At 38.0% G+C, this 20,210-nt stretch overlaps 1 protein-coding gene across 10 annotated transcripts in view; it reads right to left on the reverse strand.

Annotated features, from left to right (window-relative positions):
• ADAM22 (ADAM metallopeptidase domain 22) overlaps positions 1–20,210 on the reverse strand; it is a 235,085-nt gene that overhangs the window by 33,266 nt on the left and 181,609 nt on the right. For all 10 annotated transcript variants that reach the window (XM_027539325.1, XM_027539330.1, XM_027539332.1 and 7 more), the window contains exons 18-24: positions 17,890–17,970; positions 14,430–14,480; positions 14,148–14,211; positions 12,428–12,533; positions 9,768–9,887; positions 4,723–4,891; positions 1,360–1,474 (exon numbers count right to left, since the gene is read on the reverse strand). In XM_027539325.1, the coding sequence (XP_027395126.1) occupies positions 1,360–1,474; positions 4,723–4,891; positions 9,768–9,887; positions 12,428–12,533; positions 14,148–14,211; positions 14,430–14,480; positions 17,890–17,970 (706 nt within the window). The remainder of the gene's footprint in view (positions 1–1,359; positions 1,475–4,722; positions 4,892–9,767; positions 9,888–12,427; positions 12,534–14,147; positions 14,212–14,429; positions 14,481–17,889; positions 17,971–20,210) is intronic.

Below are 20,210 nucleotides of genomic sequence, written 5' to 3' on the forward strand. Positions count from 1 at the left end.
TGGGAGATAATGAAGGACAGGGAAGCCTGGTGTGCTGCAGTCTATGGGTCATAGAGTCAGACACGACTGAGCGTCTGAACAACAATCAACTCAAATGCTAGTTCTGGTTACTTCTAAGTAATAGTATGACTTTTGACAAGCCAGTTAAATCCACAGACCTGAAGAGGCTTCTTTCTACATTAAGTGCAGGAACCAGCCCCACAACCATTGCTAAGACTGAAGATGCCAAAATCCTAATCACTCTGTGAGTTTTATTATGAAAGTCACATTGACTAATACATTTAACCTGTATGGATGATTAGAATAAAAATAATAATTTCCTCATTCTTTGGAGCTGAATGGACTTCAGGACTTGAACATTATTTTATGCAGAAGAATACTCAATAATGAAAGGATAAACATAGTTTTAAAAGGGACATTCATCTTCAAGGTATGTCTTCTTTCCACTATCTGCATTTAATTTCTACTTCTCCATTTGGGCAACTCTTGCTTTTAGAACTACACCTGCTGCTTCTTATCCATGTCAAACCCCTTCCAGGCACCTTGGCCAAGGTTACTACTTCTAGAATTACCTACAGTAGAGGCTACAGAAACTGGAGTTTAATATAGATGTGGTTCTTTAAGAGAGAATATTAAAGCTAACAAAATATTTTTAAAATCAATTCAAATTTTTCCTCATTTACTTAGTCCCAGTATATAAGAAGTATAAAATATAAAATCATACACTTAACAATTTTGATTACTTTATTCATTTAAAAGAAATACTAGGGCTTCCCTGGTGGCCCAGTGGTAATGAATCTGCCTGTCAATGCAGGAGACACAGGTTTAATCCCTGGTCCAGGAAGATTCTATAAGCCAGGGAGCAACTAAGCCTGTCCACAACAACTATTGAGTCTATGTTCTAGACCTTGGGCTCTGCAACAAGAGAAGCCACCACCACGAGAAGCCCACACTCTGCAACTGGAGAGTAACCCCCGCTCACCACAAGTAGAGAAAGCCCATGCACAGCAACAAAGACCCAGCATAGCCAATAAATAAAAACTAAATCATATTTTTAAAAAAAGATGCTAGGATTTGTTGTCAGCTCCAAATAAGTATAATACTTGGAAAATATCAGCCTGATATAGAACAAGATATGGCTAAATCAATAGACTAAGTTATATTCAATATTTCATATTACGAGATAATGGAAATAATTGGTTTCATAATGAGGGCCCCAGTTGTACATTGTAATTCATTATTATGTTGATTTAACTTATATTTGAATTATATAAAAATAATCCAAACAAAGCTTAGGAAGGGCAGTTTTCTCTTCCTTGTGCATAAAGACAACATAATGGGACCAAAGTAAGTACCTACCATTGCCAGACAGTGTAATGCCAGCTTTTGCATCATCATTGTAAGGGAAGTAAGTGCTGCAGTCTTCACCTACCCAGTGTCTGTTACACACACACTTCAGCTCATTACTGCAAACCTGAAACCCAAAATCAATCTAAAATCAACACTAACTCTTAGGTACAGAGGCATGCAAAATAAACATTAATTTTTAAAAATAAAAATTAATTGTATTAATTTCTAATAATTGTATGCCTAGAATTAGATGGGATTGGACATTTATTGGTATTTTCTTCCTATTTCTAATCACTTACTAATTATCTTGCTCAAAAAATATTTTCTAGAGAGCAACAGTTGACCCAGAGAAAACAACAAAGTTTAAGAGAGAATTTACATTCCTTACACAAAAATTGATGATCAATTTGAATTTTGTTAACCCAAGTTTTATGAGGGAGATTTTAAAAAACTAAGCAGAATTACAATCATTTTCCAATTATCCAATACAAAGTTTTCTTCTTCTAAAGAAAGGGTCTTTATACCAAAATTTTATTCATCTTTTAGGAAGCAGATAAGATAAAGGGAAATCTGACAAAGAAGAGGTGAGGCCTGAGGCTTTGCAGCGGTCTGAGAAGAAAGCTTCACAAAACCATAACCTGGGCACCTCACCCCAAGCTCCAGGGCTTAGCTATCTCAGGGGTCATGGAAACTGAGAAGTCCCTCAAACAAAGCCTAGGGGAAAAATTCACATAAACTGGCACCACATTTTTTAAAATTATCAGACAATAATCTTCACTTATATATTCAGGAAACAGAACCTATGTTTCTGTTCTAAAATCTTATTATTCAAAGCAACTTTGAAAGGAATGAGTAGGAGAGAATTCAGTTAGGGTTAGGATCAGAGAAGTTCTTCAGAACTCAGGTTTGATGGGATGGGTTTCTCATTTTTGTCTGCTTGAATTTGCCAGAAGACAACATACATGCAGATTTAACTGTACGATAGATATGATCAACAAATTGCAGATTTCAAATTAATTCAGATTAGCAACTTTCTGCAGATTAACAAATATGCAGGAAGGAAAAAAAAAAAAAGGCCTGAGTTTGAGACCCCAACTGTGTTTTCAACAGATTAGGTCAATAATCAGGTCAACTGGTTTCTCCAAGTGTGTTTCCACATCATGCAGCAGCACCAGTGATACACTGACAAGAATAGTGAAACACTGTTCACTGTACAATGATCATAATAAACACAATCACAGCTGACATTATTGAATATTCACTGTGTCACAGGGATTGATCTAAGTATTATGTATCAGATACAGGTGTTAATTCCCTGATTCTTCACAACAATCCTGCATCCTAGGCAATATTATTATTCCCACTTTATAAGAATAGAGTGAAACACAGAGAAGCTAATTAATTTGCCCAATCTCACCCAGTTAGTAAAGAGGAGAGCTGGATTTCACACTCAAACTGTCTGGTTCCAAGCCCACACTCTTAACCTACATGATGTAGAGTATAAAGAGAATATTTACTGTATTTCACATTTTAATTTTTGTCACATATACAAAGTTGAGTCACTATAAGTTAAAAACACATAGGATATAACCTTTCTGTATTATGCATATTAATGATTTGATGCTATCTGCCACCTGATTTACTTGTGTCTATTACTTTTTTGCGTGTGCATGTGTGCTAAGTCGCTTCATGTGTCCAACCTTTTGTGACCCTATGGACCGGAGCCTGCCAGGCTCCTCTGTCCATGGGGATTCTCCAGGAGAGAATACTGGAGTGGGTTACAATGCCCTCCTGCAGGGGCTCTTCTTGTACCACGGATTGAACCTGCATCTCTTAGGTCTCCTGCACGGGCAGGTGGGTTCCTTACAACTAGCGCCATCTGGGAAGCCCCATCACTCATCATGCATTACTCATTCCTTAAACAGTTAATTAACACAACTCTGTGTTACATACTCAGGACTTCTAGATGAATAAGATACAGTATTCATTAGCATTATGATCAAGAAATTATTCCATTATGCTTTTCTCCCATCTCCCAAAAAGCATCTCTCCCTAACATCCTCTAACTTATAAAGGAAAGAAGACTTAGCAGATTCCTTTAAAATAAGGAGCAAAACTACTTCCTATATACCTCCTCTATTCTCCTGTACCAGAAGAATTCCTATTCTTAGGCAAAAAGTAACAATTACTAAGGCCTTCCTTAGGAAATTCTTGGTGTATCCTTCAGGGATATACACAGAATGACCGGGATTGAAGGCTTACACTTCCAGGACAAGGATTCTCAACTGGATAGTATAACCAGAAGGAACCCAGAGAAGATAAAAAGAAAATCATGGCACATGCTAAAAGAAGAAGATTCAAGAAATTTTCGTCAGTGTAGGAATTCCTAACTGAAAATCACAAAACTGTACTTGCTAATAGAGCATGTTTATTTAACCTATAAATTTAACTATATCTTGTCAGATACATGATTAAAAAGATAGAATTTAGCCCTTTAAATACCACCATTTTTTCTATTTGGGCTTCTAGGTGGCACAGTGGTAAAGAATCTGCCTACCAATGCTGGAGATGCAAGACTTGAGTTCAATCCCTGGGTCAGGAAGATCCCCTGGAGAAGGAAATGGCAAACCACTCCAGTAATCTTGCCTGGAAAATACCATGGACGGAGGAGTGAGACAGGCTACAGCCCATACGGTCACAGAGAATCAGACATGACTGAGCACCACCAGCACCACCATTCTTTCTATTCATCTCTGAGATTCATTTCCTTAATTATTCTGCTTCTATTTCTAGACGTTATTATCAGCTGGTACCCACTGTTTTGGTCAAGGCAATTATTTATGGTCTGTTCTAATTGGTCAGTGCCTGCTGCTGCTAAGTCGCTTCAGTCGTGTCCAACTCTGTGCGACCCCAGAGATGGAAGCCCACCAGGCTCCCCCGTCCCTGGGATTCTCCAGGCAAGAACACTGGAGTGAGTTGGTCAGTGCCTGGACCATCCCAATTGTTAAGTATTGTGGCCACTGCCCCTACTTTTTACTCCCTTTTTCATCCCATTATAGTTTGTTAAAATTTGTCTCCTAAGTCACTTGTAGAAAACTCAGATTATATTCAATTAGATCAATTTAACCTAATAAGAGTGGAAAATGGAAGAATTTGGTTAGGAAGATAAAACTTTCTCATTCTCAAGCTTTCACAGATTACACAACAGAAATATACAAATGACTATGACCACATGACTGTTTATACACTAGCTAGAGAAACATGGACAGGCACGTTTTCCATTATTACAGAAATAGGCAGTTCAGGGTCATATCTGTTTCTCTGATATAAAAGAACTGAATAGACCCCTATGGTGAGGCAGTGAATACTTACTCCATTTCCTGAGCAAACAGTGCCTTCTTTATTGCTTAAGCAAGTACTAAAGTTGAAGGAAGCCACAGGAAGACACCTGTGTTCTAAACACATCATTTTGGGACCACAGGGTGTCCCGTCTTCCACATAGCCAAGGTCAACATCTTCATCAAGCTTAACGTGCCCACCACTAAAAATAAATTGAGAGCAAAAAGAAAGCAGGATTCCATTAATTTACATTTATCTTGAGACTACATTTAAAAATTTTAAAGTAGGCAATATCACTTTCTCTATTTTCTCTTTATTACCTAATTTTAAAAGTAGCATAAACATTTTCAATCTCCAAATGGAGAAAGCAATTGAATCTTTTGATCTAATTATTTGCAGAGATATTTATATTCCTTAGGATTTAAACATAATTATTATAACAAGGGCCTGAAATGGCTTTATCATTTTCCTTTGGCTACTATGCCATGTACAAGTCAAGTAAGCCATTATTAATAACATTTGATTTGATAAATAAGTACTTTCAAGATTTTAAATACATTTCAAACAATGATGAGAATTTTTTAGTTTTGGTTACATTTCCCCAAAAGATTGTTCTATTTACAAACTACAGTTGACCTTTGAACAACATGGGGGGTAGGGGTACCACCCTCCATGCAGTTGAAAATCCAAGTTCCACATCCACAGATTCAACCACTGGGGGATTATGTAGTGTTGTAGCATATATTTATTAAAAAAAAAAAAAATCTGTATTTACTGAAAACAACATGCACATAAATAGACCCTTGTAGTTCAAACCAGTGTTGCTCAAGGGTCAACTGTATATTTGAGAATGGCTAAACTATGGCAACAACTATTCAATACAGCAACCCATACATTAGGCAGGAGTAAGAAAGAAACAGGATAAAAACAGTTAAATAAACAGGATAGGGACTGAAAATGTATATTCATCATCTATTCATATAGTACCATGTCAATGCTATTACAAAAATTTCCATTATTGTTTATTTGTTTTTATCAAAATTATGCATGCATATAGTTTTATGAGTTAAATAGACAGATTGGTTTTTACAATGCAGTGAAGGGATCCATTGCCCCTGCTCCTCTTATATCCTTCCCTGGAGGAATCACTTTCTACTCTTAACTGATTCTTTCTTTATTTATGTACATATTTTTAAATAATGAGTTTGTATCACTATTTTTAATTTTCCTATTTTCAGTATTATCAATTGACTGCCTTTTATGGAATTTGAGAATTCATCTCTTTCCCCTTTCCTTCCATTATACATTTTGTTGATAACTAGTTAAATTAACAACAAATCATGCATTGTTAGGACTTAGTAAATGTACACCATAATTATACCTTTTCTTTTACTTGTATAACTTTTTATTTTCCCTCAGATTCAGTTAGGTTCAGTTCAGTCACTCAGTCATGTCCGAGTCTTTGCGACCCCATGAATCGCAGCACGCCAGGCCTCCCTGTCCATCACCAACTCCCAGAATTCACCCAAACTCATATGCATTGAGTCGGTGATGCCATCCAGCCATCTCATCCTCTGTAGTCCCCTTCTCCTCCTGCCCCCAATCCCTCCCAGCATCAGGGTCTTTTCCAATGAGTCAATTCTTCACATGAGGTGGCCAAAGTATTGGAGTTTCAGCCTCAGCATCAGTCCTTCCAAAGAACACCCAGGACTGGTCTCCTTTAGGATGGACTGGTTGGATCTCCTTGTAATCCAAGGGACTCACAACAGTCTTCTCCAACACCACAGTTCAAAAGCATCAGTTCTTTGGTGCTCAGCTTTCTTCACAGTCCAACTCTCACATCCATACATGACCACTGGAAAAACCATAGCCTGGACTAGACGGACCTTTGTTGGCAAAGTAATGTCTCTGCTTTTTAATGTGCTATCTTGGTCATAACTTTCCTTCCAAGGAGTAAGCATCTTTTAATTTCATGGCTGCAGTCACCATCTGCAGTGATTTTGGAGCCCCCCAAAATAAAGTCGGACACTGTTTCCACTGTTTCCCCATCTATTTCCCATGAAATGATGGGACCAGATGCCATGATCTTCGTTTTCTGAATGTTGAGCTTTAAGCTAACTTTTTCACTCTCCTCTTTCACTTTCATCAAGAGGCTTTGTAGTTCTTCTTCACTTTCTGCCATAAGAGTGGTGTCATCTGCATATCTGAGGTTATTGATATTTCTCCTGGCAATCTAGATTCCAGCTTGTGTTTCTTCCAGTCCAGCGTTTCTCATGATGTACTCTGCATAGAAGTTAAATAAGCAGGGTGACAATATACAGCCTTGACGTACTCCTTTTCCTATTTCGAACCAGTCTGTTGTTCCATGTCCAGTTCTAACTGTTGCTTCCTGACGTGCATATAGGTTTCTCAAGAGGCAGGTCAGGTGGTCTGGTATTCCCACCTCTTTCAGAATTTTCCACAGTTTATTGTGATCCACACAGTCAAAGGCTTTGGCATAGTCAATAAAGCAGAAATAGATGTTTTTCTGGAACTCTCTTGCATTTTCCATGATCCAGTGGATGTTGGCAATTTGATCTCTGGTTCCTCTGCCTTTTCTGAAACCAGCTTGAACATCTGGAAGTTCACAGTTCACAGATTGCTGAAGCCTGGCTTGGAGAATTTTGAGCATTACTTTACTAGTGTGTGAGATGTGTGCAATTGTGTGGTAGTTTGAGTATTCTTTGGCATTGCCTTTCTTTGGGATTGGAATGAAAACTGACCTTTTCCAGTCCCGTGGCCACAGCTGAGTTTTCCAAATTTGCTGGCATATTGAGTGCAGCACTTTCACAGCATCATCTTTCAGGATTTGAAAGAGCTCAACTGGAATTCCATCACCTCCACTAGCTTTGTTTGTAGTGATGCTTTCTAAGGCCCACTTGACTTCACATTCCAGGATGTCTGGCTCTAGGTGAGTGATCACACCAACAAGTCTCTTATTTGATCACTGAATTATCTGTCAGTAACTCAAAATTACCCCAACCCTGCTGTCAAAATCTCCACTTAAGGTGTGTCTGAACATCAGTTCATCTTGCTGAAATAATCTCCCCTAGAGTTTTAATTTGGAGTTCCCCTGCTCCTATCTGATCTGGTTGGCCCCTGTAAATGGTACAGAGCTGGCTATCTTGGCTTTCTCCAGGATACTATTCATTGGAGGATTGCCCTGTCTCTCTCCAGAATGAATATCTTGTTTCCTAAATTCACTATGTTTCTTTCTTAGTTTTCTTCTTTATTTTGGTGGAGCACAATTTCTAACAGCTTTGAGAAAGGACTTAGGGGAGTAAACTTGGAGAAAACTTGCATATCTGAATGTCTCTTTATTTTCTACCCTCACACTCGATTCATAGTTTACCTGAGTACGGAATTCTACTTTGGAAATTATTTTCTCCATTGTCTTTCAGATCCCAGCACTCTTGTTGATAGATCTGAAACCATTCTAATGCCTATTCCTTTTTTTTTTTTTTCCTCTCCTCTCTGGAAACAGTTGGGATTCTTTTTCCTTAGGTTCTGAAATTTCATAATGATAAGTTTTGATGTATTACTAATTTCACTAATTTCACCTTGCACCTGGTGAGCCTGGTAATATGGAAATTCAAGTCCAAAAGTTCTAGATAATGCTCTTGGAGTTGCTGCTGCTGCTGCTAAGTCACTTCAGTCGTGTCCGACTCTGTGCGACCCCAGAGACAGCAGCCCACCAGGCTCCTCTGTCCCTGGGATTCTCCTTGCAAGAACACTGGAGTGGGGTGCCATTTCCTTCTCCAATGCATGAAAGTGAAAAGCGAAAGTGAAGTCGCCCAGTAGTGTCCAACCTCTGAGCCACCAGGGAAGCCCCCTAGCGACCCCAGCCATTGCTAATTTCCTCCCTGCTGTTTTCTCTGTTCTTTATTATTTCTATTCTAACATGGTGAGCTTTACTCTATGTCCCTTTCTTTGTCTCTTTTACTCTACTTTCTGGGAGATAATTTCAACTATTGAGTTTAATGTTTGCCATCTTTTTTTTTTTTTAATTTCTAACAGCTTTCCTTTGTTTTCTCTTAATATTCCTCATTTTTAAAAATTCTACCCTATTCTTGTTTCATGATAGAAGTATCTTAAAATATTTATAGGTAGTTGTTGCATTTTCTGGTCATTTCTCTCTCTCTCTTTTTAGGTTAGAGTCTTTCTTCACAAATCTGGTCATCTGTTTATATTTGAGTTGGGGAACCAGACAGATGATTGGAAGTTCTGGGACTTTCTGACTGAATATCAATGAGGCTAGATCACTTCTACACACTTCGATAACTGATTTTTCTGCTGACAGTAAGCTTGGAAACCTTCTGTTTTATTCTTTGCAGACTGTAAAGCTCAAATCTTTCATGGGAGGGTGAGCAATCATCAGCTTAGCTGGGTCAGGGAAGTAAGCTGTAGATCTAGCAGCTTCTCTAACAGAGTTCACCTATCTTTTTCATGTGAGTTCCTTCCTCTATCCCCAAGTCCTTTGTTCCCTCTTCCAGAAGTAGATGATGCTGCCCATTTTGAGCCTTTTGGGACTGGCAGTATATATTGAGTCAGTTTCTTGGTTTTCCCCATTACTGACTGAGGACTTCAGCATTTTTAGTTTTGATAATCATCTGCCACACATCTATTTGTTCTCCATGCTCTAGGATTTTGTTGCTGCTGTTTCCTCTCCCTTTTTCTGCTTCCTTATGGACATACAAATTCTAGAAAAATATCTATTTAGTGTCATTTTAGTGGGATTTCATAAGGGAGCAAAGGAAGATGCATTTATTTAATCCACTGATAAGAATGAAATGCAAACTAACCCTGCAAGATTTAACTGGACAATTAAACATAACTCTAGCTACCATACAGTAGTCCACATTCAATTAATTCTTCCCTTCTTTCTATCTGTTCTCTGACAGGATTTACTTAATCATCCCTATGGACTAGAATCCATTTCACCTTACTAACATACATATGAACTGAAAATAGAAGTAATCCTAAGCTCATTCCTGGGAAATAAGATGGCTAATGTTCTCATAGAAGGGTTAGATCATTACCTGCAGTTTAACGTTCTTCCCTGCTGTACAACTAAAGTAGACGTGATTTCACCATCCAGCTCTCCAAGTCTTGGGATATTACCAATGTTCGTACACAAAAGGTAACCACAAAGCACATCCCTGTGTTAGAAAAGTACCAAGTATTTACTTCTTCCCTCAAAGATACAGCAAAAGCCATACAGTTAGAACAATAATGTTATCTTACTTAGGCATTTGTTTTTTCATCGACTGTACTATTGCTTCAAATTACAAGCAAAACAAAATAACCTCAGATTAGTTTACTCCCAGCTTTAAAAACTGTCTTCTCTGAAACGTTTGGTGCACCAAAATCCCAACTATGTTCTAGATTTTCCTTTATTGTCCGCTAAGTATTTATCTAAAGAAAATTACCCATCAAATGGACTTCTTTTATATCTGAATCTCTTTCCTCATTACACATCACAGGATATACTAAGACATCAAAAAAAAAAATTTGATAAGTGAATGAATGAACTTTGAATGAGGATTCTTTTAGAATACAGTGTTTTCTTCAACCAATGGCACCAGAATTAAAGAACAGATTATATACTTTGTGGCTTCTCAACCACATAGGATGATTCCTTTTCCAATATATTCCACTTCTCCCCCAGTTAGCACATACAATTCTAATTTAACTTGTAACATATTTTCATTTGTGTTAACTACTATCTTACATATTCTCTATATTTAACACATTTTAATCATTAAGATAGATAATGATAAACATATTCTAATAAATGTCTTGCAAAGACTTATTAGCAGGCCAGCAATTATATATGGAAATATTAGACTTTATCATATAGAAAAAGAGAAAAATTAAGACTTGCATCTATCACCAACATAGAAAAATATGTATTATTGTATTAAAAAAATTGTTAAAAGTTATATCATCACATTATTGTATATATCATAAATAAAAATGCTTTTTAACATAGAAGACACTCAACATTTTTCATTGGAGTTTACTAAATACTTTAGTATAATATTAAAAACATTAGATGATTTTTATTCTTAAGGAAATTATACTCTGGGTAAGAAGAGAAATTACATACATTAAACATCTATAAAACATAGAGTTAGTGACAAGAACCATAAAAGTAATGCAAAGGATGCAGGAGAAGAGGGAAGTGTGGGGAAATAAATAATAATAAATAAAATAATCCAGAAATAATTTACAGAGTAAGTGCTATCCAAGGGGATGGGGATGGGTAATTTTGGGATAGGTAAAATTTTTTTATGGAGTATATAGGGTACTTCCTAAAGTATGACTAGCACACATACCCGGGTGGAAGTGCTGCTACTGCTGCTGCTAAGTCGCTTCAGTCGTGTCCGACTCTGTGTGACCCCATAGACGGCAGCCCACCAGACTCCCCCGTCCCTGGGATTCTCCAGGCAAGATCACTGGAGTGGGTTGCCATTTCCTTCTCCAATGCATGAAGGTGAAAAGTGAAAGTGAAGTCACTCAGTCGTGTCCAACTCTTCGCGACCCCATGGACTGCAGCCCACCAGGCCCCTCCGTCCATGGGATTTTCCAGGCAAGAATACTGGAGTGGGGTGCCATCACCTTCTCCGGTGTGGAAGTAGGACAATAAAATATATTAGAAATGGCAAGGTTTGCTAGACTTTGAAAGAGTAGAGAAGAAGAAAACAAAATATGTAGGTTGGGGAAAATTATGGAAGAGGTACAGTGCCGACCTAAGGCTCCATTTCATGTATTAAGCAAGATGGTATGACATTTAGCAAAGTGGTTAAAAGAGAATTCTAAAATCAGACTGCTGAATTCTAATTCTGCTCCTATTATATCCTAGCTACATGACCTTAGTCAACTTAACTGTCTCAGTTTCCTTCTACATAAAACAAGGCAAACTGCCATTAAGATTAAATGACATCACTTATGTAAAGTGTAATACAGTTCCTAACACACAGTGTGCACTGAATAGATGTTATTCTTACTATCAATTAAGTATGTGGAACCAGTGAAATTTGAACAAAGAACTGACATGGTCAAAAGGTTCAGTAAAAGATTATTTTGATGGGATCATGCTAGACACTGCTGGCAGAGAAAACTAAGAGGTTTCTGTATTAGTTGAAGAATTGACATAGGTCTTAATTGGGGTAATGCAATAGGCACAGAAATGAAGAGATGAATTAAAGACAAATTGTGGAGGAGTGAAAGAGAAGAATAAACATGATGTGTCATTTGGATAATGAGTCAGAGAGAAGGTAGCATCAAGGATCACTCTGAGGCTTCTAAACAGGAGAATGAGATATTAAGATCTCTGGGGAAAAGAGTTCTCTATTAAAGTCAGTGTCAGATAATTCCATCTATCAGCACTGAGAACATTCTGTTGGCTTTAATTTTTGTTGCCTTTGAGATGCTGACAGCTGTCTTCTAGGTGAGAAAGACCTAAGGCAGCCATAGGCATCGCTTGAGCCTTAGGAGAGAGGTCAGAATACATATTGAGATTCAGTCAGAATACATATTGAGATTCAGAAACCCTCTGCAAAGGTGCTGTTGGAACTCTGGGAAGAGATGAGGGAAAGAGAATGCTTTATGGCATGCAGAAAACAGGGAAGTCCTGGTTGCCTCAGAAGTAGTGCCTGGAACTGAGGTATAAACTCGGCCAGTTTCTCCATCTCACCGTTTGTTGCACTGTATCCACGTGTCTTTGTCTTTCCCACAGTTACCCTTCTCGGTGCCTTCTATATTCAGTTTCTCATAGCAGTATTTGTCTGATGACATCACATCTGAAGCAGAATAGAGTTTTCTGTCAGTGAGAGATATGCCACGTGAGCTGTTCAACTCTTTGCAGTAAGGGGAAAACACTTGTGAAGAACTCTCTTCTTTCACTACAATGTTACCAATTGCAAAGGTTGTATCCATGTTGCACAAGAGTTCCCCATACCAAAACTATCCATCACTTGCATACATTTCTCACAACTGCTCATTTAAAACTTGAAAACAAATCTGTTTAGATCTTTGATATGATTCAGGCTGTAAGTTCTGAGAACAACACTCCTGAGAATTTAGCCAATAACTGGGGAAAGATGCTACCAAATGGTTCACTGACAAATGTTCAATGCTTTAATCTCAGTGCCAGATATAAAGCATGAATTTTTCACTCAGCAACTTTTATGAATCATAAAGACAACTTTATTAAAAGAATGATCCACGATAATTAAAGACTCAAGAAACAGCAGTATTTCCACCTTGTTTATTAATTCTTAACGGCTATTAAAAAGTTACTCTGCTTGTAAGCAAACCTGAATTCATGTTAAATCTCTGACTGTCAAATAACATTTTAAGTCATGTCAGAATTTTTGTCAGGATTTTATTTTTGCTAAAGCCAAGGTCAGTTGATGGAGCTATCCAAGATTTAGATCAAAACAACTTTTGCAAACTAATCAAAAGATGACTGTCAGAATATATTTTTTAAACTGATAATGTTTGGTAGTTTCTTTTCCTACTTCTTGCTATCAGCCACTAATTTTTCTCAAGAGGAGGAAGCAAAAACCATATTTCTTTGTCCAGAGCACAAGCCTACATAACTAAAATGTTCTCCCATCCCAGTGTTTCTCTAGTTGTTCAACAGAGAGCATACACTTCCATTCCCAAAAGGATTAGAGCCAGTCTTTGTGACAGTTAATGGTTATCATTATCTTCACAGCTTGCTTTCCAATATAAATCATCTTTTGAAAGAGTTTGAAGCAAACACTTCTTTCAGAAGGGCCAGTAATACTTCTGGAAAAACATAGCATTTAAATATGCATCTAAATTAAATATGTTTTAGATATAAATGTTACATATTTCCTTCTGAAAATCTGCCAAAGTTTGAAGGGAATAACATTAAAATTTCTTTCTGATATGACAGAGTTACCTTAGCAGAAATTCACCTATAACTAGGAAAACCAGCTAGAGTTTAAGAAAGACAGATAAGAAAGAAAAAGCAATTCTAGCTAAAAGGCTACAGTTCTTATCCAAGGGTGCCCAACTTGGGGTCCATGTCCATTCCACATGGTTGATGGGTTTTGCCTAAGGATACTAAGTTAAAGACAGCATAAGAGGATCAGAAATCCAGGTTTGCTTTGTTCTCCAAGTTGCATACCCTGGAATGGATTTTATCTGCCTGGCAGCAAAGCCACTTTCCATCCAAAGACATGGCTAACTAGCCAAGACATACAGAGCTGTGTCTTATCAAAGGAGGTGCTTTTCTCTAATTTCCACAAAAGTGTTCCTGCTGCAGTGGCTCTGAAAGTCCCTGAGTCATAATAAAGTGGTTGAAAAATTACTTCCATCCAGTTCACATGCCCTCGGGCCAGCTACCACACTTGGAGAAGGCTCAAACCTTGTTATTTACTCACTTTGCCCCCAGATGTATTTGCATTGTCTATCCCTGGTTTTACATCTTCCTCCAAAGCAAATTCCCTAAAACGGAAAAGCATACCCGTTAGCAGCACAACGTCTACTTCCATCAGGTAACTGAAAAATATGACTAAGAAAACTAGTAGATGAGTATTATAAAGGCATTTTACCTTCAGAGTTGACTACAAAACATTTAATATGATCTTCCTACTTTGATGAGACTTAGTATTTCTTTTGTGCTGGTATATAGGAAACATTTAGGTAAAGATGAAGTAACCTACCTGGACACCATCACATGAATAACCATCCATCTTATGAATATTGGGGGCACACTAGGAAAAGAAAACAGAAATATGAACCAAATACACAGCAAGATATTAAGATGAGCTAATCTCTTTAAAGGTTTTCGTTTTGAAAATGAAGTCTCATAATACAGGGTATCTCCCAAATCATCTGAAAAAAAAAAACACAAGATCAAGAGAAAACAAAAGGAAATGTAACAATTGATGCATTTTCCCCTAAAAATAGGGATCTACCAGAGGAAAAGAGCAGTTGATTTGTAAATCCTTATTTACAAATAAAAAGAACCAACAGCAAAGACTCAGCTAACTTATACAGACACATGACTTCTCAGAGCAAGAAAACCAGAGCACAAGACAAAGCCAGAAGGATGCCACCAGATGGAGCAATAGATATGGTTTCCTCTTTCTTAACCATGAGAAGTAACAGTTTTTATACATAAAATGATTCTCAAGTGAAAGTCTACCTTGGACATGTCAGAAAAAGACATGTTTTATAGCCATCCCCTGCCCCCCAACTTTTCTTCCCTTGGAGCAACTGCGGAAAAGACTGCAAAAGATTGCAAAACATTCCTATCTGGATAGAAATGTAAAAAAAAAAAAAAAAAACAGGAAAAATGAAAGACTAAAGTCTCTAATATTCCCGCCATCCAGAGACAACTATTTTTTATAATTTGGTACATTTTTTCCTCTACCTTTTTCAACATAATGTGGTATTTTATAATATAAGTATAATCAGATTATAGATAATGCTTTATATTCTGTTTCAGCCCTTTACTTTCATCATGCAAACTTAATTGCATCATAATAAACTTTTTTGTAGGTGTCTTTATAGCTATAACACATTCCCTGAGCTAACAAGTCATATAATCAATGTATTAAAATATTTACTTACAAGTATCTCAAATTATGCCATTACAACCAATGCAACAAGAACATCTCTGTATGCACATAATTTTCAGATTTAGAATTCTTTTGAAATCCTGCTTATCACATAATTACATTTTAAAGAAGTTGCTTTAATATACTTTCATTCCCAGAGCCCATTAGGTAATCATTCATTGTATCCCCATCCTCACTAGGTGTAAGCTTAGGAAAACAATGCTAATTAGCCAGTAAGAATGCAAATCTTTAATCTCTTAAAATGACTGCTTTTAAAATAAAGCATTTTTAATGCTTAAAGTAGGGCTTCCCGGGTGGCGCAGGGATCAAGAATCTGCCTGCCAATGAGGAGATGCAACAGATGCGGGTTTGATCCCTGGGTCAGTATGATTCCCTGGAGTAGGAAATGGCAACCCGCTCCAGCATTCTTGCCTGAAAATTTCCATGGATAGAGGAGCCTGGCGGGCTACAGTCCATGGGTTAGCAGAGTCGGACGTGACTGTCTGAGCATAGCACAGATAAACCACTACTAATTCTCTTTTCTCTAGAGAAAATAGATTTGGGCACTCTTCACTTTGCATGGCTCCAGCGTGAAGGAATTTCACTAACTATGGTTTTGTTAAATAATACCAGTACCCCAAGGACACATTCAATTTCAGTTACCATAGTAGATTAAGTATGAATAATTGCACAAAGAACAAATTTTGCTATTAGCTCTTCAGTCCACCAGTCGCTTGGTAAATAAGATACGGCCATCACGGTCAACAGCCCATCTAAGTGCTTCTTTCAACGACTGTCAGGATTGACCACTGAGCATCTGTTCATTCAGTTCATGTACAGATAACAAAGGACATAGCTTGTTGCCCTTCTGTCTCTGGGTGATACCATGTGACATCTTATAATAAAACTGAATAGTTGAAAGAGGAAATTGGCCAACAAAGGTGAAAGTGCAGCAAAGAAATGAAAAGTGATAACACTGGAAGAGAAATTAAAATCAAATGTAAATAGCATTACAGAAAAAAAAAAATCAGTGACTATGGGAATGGGATGCTGACACCACTGTTCAGCAAAAAAATTCCCATTCACAACTTCACATCTCTTGGATATTTCACGACATTGAAAGCACAAAGGATCATGTCAAAAAATTGGCCCAAACTTAGAAAGGAGAGTAGCAATTCAACAAGGCATAGGTAAGATGCTCATTAAGTATCATTACGTTTCTGACCAGGAGAAGGCAAGCACAGCTCAAATTACCGATAAGTTTTTTACAAAGAAATAAAATGTGTTAATTTTCAATATTTTCATTTTAATTTAATGTGAGCTAAATAAATATTAGTTCATTTTTTTTCATTTCCCTATTCATTTAAGTCCAACAGTAAGGGAGTTTTTAATCACCTGATATTTTTTAAAGATCACAGAATAACTGTAAATTTTTCCATTGATTACTACAATACTTCACATGGTTTCAGCTTTCATGGTCACTTCTGTGATCCTGCATTACAATGCAAAGCAAGGACTGCCTGTATACACATACACTGAGATCTGGGATCCCCTGTCAAAGTTTATTAACTTCTGTATCTTCCCTGAAGTGAAAGTGTTAGTCATTCAGTCATGTATGACTTCTTTCAACGCCATGGACTGTAGCCCACCAGGCTCTTCAGTCCATGGAATCCAGGAGTGAATACTGGAATGGCTAGCCATTCTTTTTTCCAGGGAGTATTCCTGACCCAGGGGCCCATGTCTCCTGCATTGCAGGCAGATTCTTTACCATTTGAGCCACTAGGGAAGCCCTTATCTTCCCTGCTGCTGCTGCTGCTAAGTCGCTTCAGTCCTGTCCGACTCTGTGCGACCCCATAGATGGCAGCCCACCAGGCCCCGCCATCCCTGGGATTCTCCAGGCAAGAACACGGGAGTGGGTTGCCATTTCCTCCTCCAATGCATGAAAGTGAAAAGTGAAAGTTAAGTTGCTCAGTCGTGTCCGACTTTTAGCAACCCCATGGACTGCAGCCCACCAGGCTCCTCCATCGATGGGATTTTCCGGGCAAGAGTACTGGAGTGGGGTGCCATTGCCTTCTCCCCTTATCTTCCCTACTGACAACTAAATGATATTAAATTCAAAAGCAGCAATTAGTGGCAAGCTGTTTCAGGTAAATAAAAGTCAAGACAGGCCCTGTCTCAGAACCCAATATCCTGCAGTTCTCTCTGCCTTATCTGACTCGTTTCAACCAGTTGAAGAGAAAGAGTCTTTCTGTTTCTTCCTTCACCAGCTAGACTAAACACAAAAGCCTTTTATTCCCTACTTTCAACAAAAACAAAATAGTTAAGTCAGATATACAGTCTTAAGATTAGTTCAACATTAAGACAAAATCACACTGAACATCTGCTCAAGCTTTGATTATTGAAACTTCAATTCCCAAAAAATTAATGAAAAGAGAGAAAGAGTTGACATGAAAGAGAAACATGAATATCTTGCCCATTTCCATTCCATCTGAGGGTCAGTTCACTAAACAAACTCCAACTTTTCCCCCCTTGGATTCAAAGGAAATTATTCATAAGTTACCTGGCTTGAATTTCCCGAGCATGTTTCACGAATATCACAATCATTTACTGCTTCACGGCACACGGTTCCCATAGGCTGAAACTAAAATGAACAAAACTCAATGTGCAAAACTGTCAAAGGAAAAAAAAAAAACAAACCTCTTACAGTATCATCTTCAAAATGCAAAATGAAATTTCTTTGGATTGGAATACCTTAAACTAGTTTAAGATGAAAATCTGTGAAAACCATAACTACTGCATGAAAATGTTAATTTAATAGTTCTCAGGGCGAGTTTCTCACATATGAAGTAATTTGCATAGTCATCACACATAGCTTACAAGATCTAGCTAAAATAGGATGTGCTTGATGGTACATCTCTACCAGAAGGACAAGCCAGTCCAAGTTCCAGCAATTCTTTCTTCCAACTAGATTATGGATTTATACTTTATCCCTCATTCTTACTGGCACTTTTATCATATTATTATTTTTTACCTCATCAGCTAAGAATTTGAAAGTTACATTTTGGACTGAATTGTAAAACTTAGAGGAAATGGCAAAGCTATTTCCTCTCATGATTTCCTTTACCATCTTCTCTTCCTGCATCATTTTTTTTACAGATCTATAGCTTGGTCTTTCACTCCCTTTTAATGCTTCTATTATTTGTACCTGTCTGTAAGACTCTTCTTTGGTCTGTTTTTAACTCAAATATTTTTTTTAAGTGTAGGAGTCATACAAATAAACTTGTATGCTTGTTGGATTCATCAGTTGCAAGAGTATTAATTAAAACAAAACAAAAAGAGATATATAAAGCTACCATCTTTCTCTTTTCCTCTTCAATCCCACTCTTTCTTGCTCTGCTGCTGCTGCTGCTGTCACTTCAGTCGTGTCCAACTCTGTGTGACCCCATAGACGGCAGCCCACCAGGCTCCTCCATCCCTGGGATTCTCCAGGCAAGAACACTGGAGTGGGTTGCCATTGCCTTCTCCAATGTATGAAAGTGAAAGGTGAAGGTGAAGTCGCTCAGTCGTGTCTCACTCTTAGTGACCCCATGGACTGCAGCCCCCCAGGCTCCCCCGTCCATGGGATTTTCCAGGCAAGAGTACTGGAGTGGGTTGCCATTAAGGTTACTATTTGGGGCTGGGTCCTTCTATGTTTCTAACTCTGCTCACACAAGCATATACAGTATTCTAGACCCCTTCTCTCCCCCAACACACACCCACACACAACTTCTATCCTCTCTCCCTGGTTCACCACCCTCCAGGCAGTTGAGTCTCCTGCTGCTCATAGAACATGAGCAGCACAGTGCCAACTCCAGTCAGGAATTCAACAGATACTTTTCAGAAGAGCTGAACAAAATTTTGTGTTTGTTCATTCATTCATTGAGCATTTACTAGGCACTTAAAATGTACTAGGCACAGCCAGTGGAGATTTAACAGAAAACAAACACAAGAATCTTGTTGGCAAGGAACTTAGAATTTAGTGGGGATGACATCACTCTAATGGCAGAAAGTGAAGTGGCACTAAAGAGCCTCTTAATGAGGGTGAAAGGGGAGAGTGAAAAAGTTGGCTTAAAACTCAATATTCAAAAAATGAAGAACATGGTATCTGGTCCCATCACTTCATGGCAAACAGATGGGGGAAAAGTGGAAACAGTGGCAGTTTTTATTTTCTGGGGCTCCAAAATCACTGCAGACAGTGACTGCAGTCATGAAATTAAGACTCTTGCTCCTTGGAAGGAAAGCTATGACAAACCTAGACAGCATATTAAAAATGTGATGTCGGCAGAGACATCACTCTGTTGACAAAGGTCCATATAGTCAAAGCTATGATTTTTCCAGTAGTCATGCATAGATGTGAGAATTAGACCATAAAGAAGTCTGAATGCCTAAGAAGTGATGCTTTCAAACTGTGATGCTGGAAGACACTCTTGAGAATCCCTTGGTCAGCAACAAGATCTAACCAGTCAGTCCTAAAGGAAATCAATCCTGAATATTCACTGGAAGGACTGATGCTGAACCTGAAGCTCCAATACTTTGGCCATCTGATGCAAAGAGCCAACTCATTGGAAAACACCCTGATGTTGGAAAAGATTGAAGGCAAAACAAGAAGGGGATGGTAGAGGATGAGATGATTAGATAATGCCACCAACTCAATGGACATGAATTTCAGCAAACTCTGGGAGATAGTGAAGGACAGAGGAGAGGGTGTGCTGCAGTGAATGGGATCACAAAGAGTCAGACACAACTTAGCAACTGAACAACAACAACAAATAGGCCATAAAAATAAGGAAACAAGCAAGATAAGTTAACTTCATATACTCTGGTTCTCTTCCTCCTGGGAAT

The sequence above is a fragment of the Bos indicus x Bos taurus genome, chromosome 4 (genome assembly GCF_003369695.1).
Source record: "Bos indicus x Bos taurus breed Angus x Brahman F1 hybrid chromosome 4, Bos_hybrid_MaternalHap_v2.0, whole genome shotgun sequence".
In the NCBI taxonomy this organism is placed as follows: domain Eukaryota; kingdom Metazoa; phylum Chordata; class Mammalia; order Artiodactyla; family Bovidae; genus Bos; species Bos indicus x Bos taurus.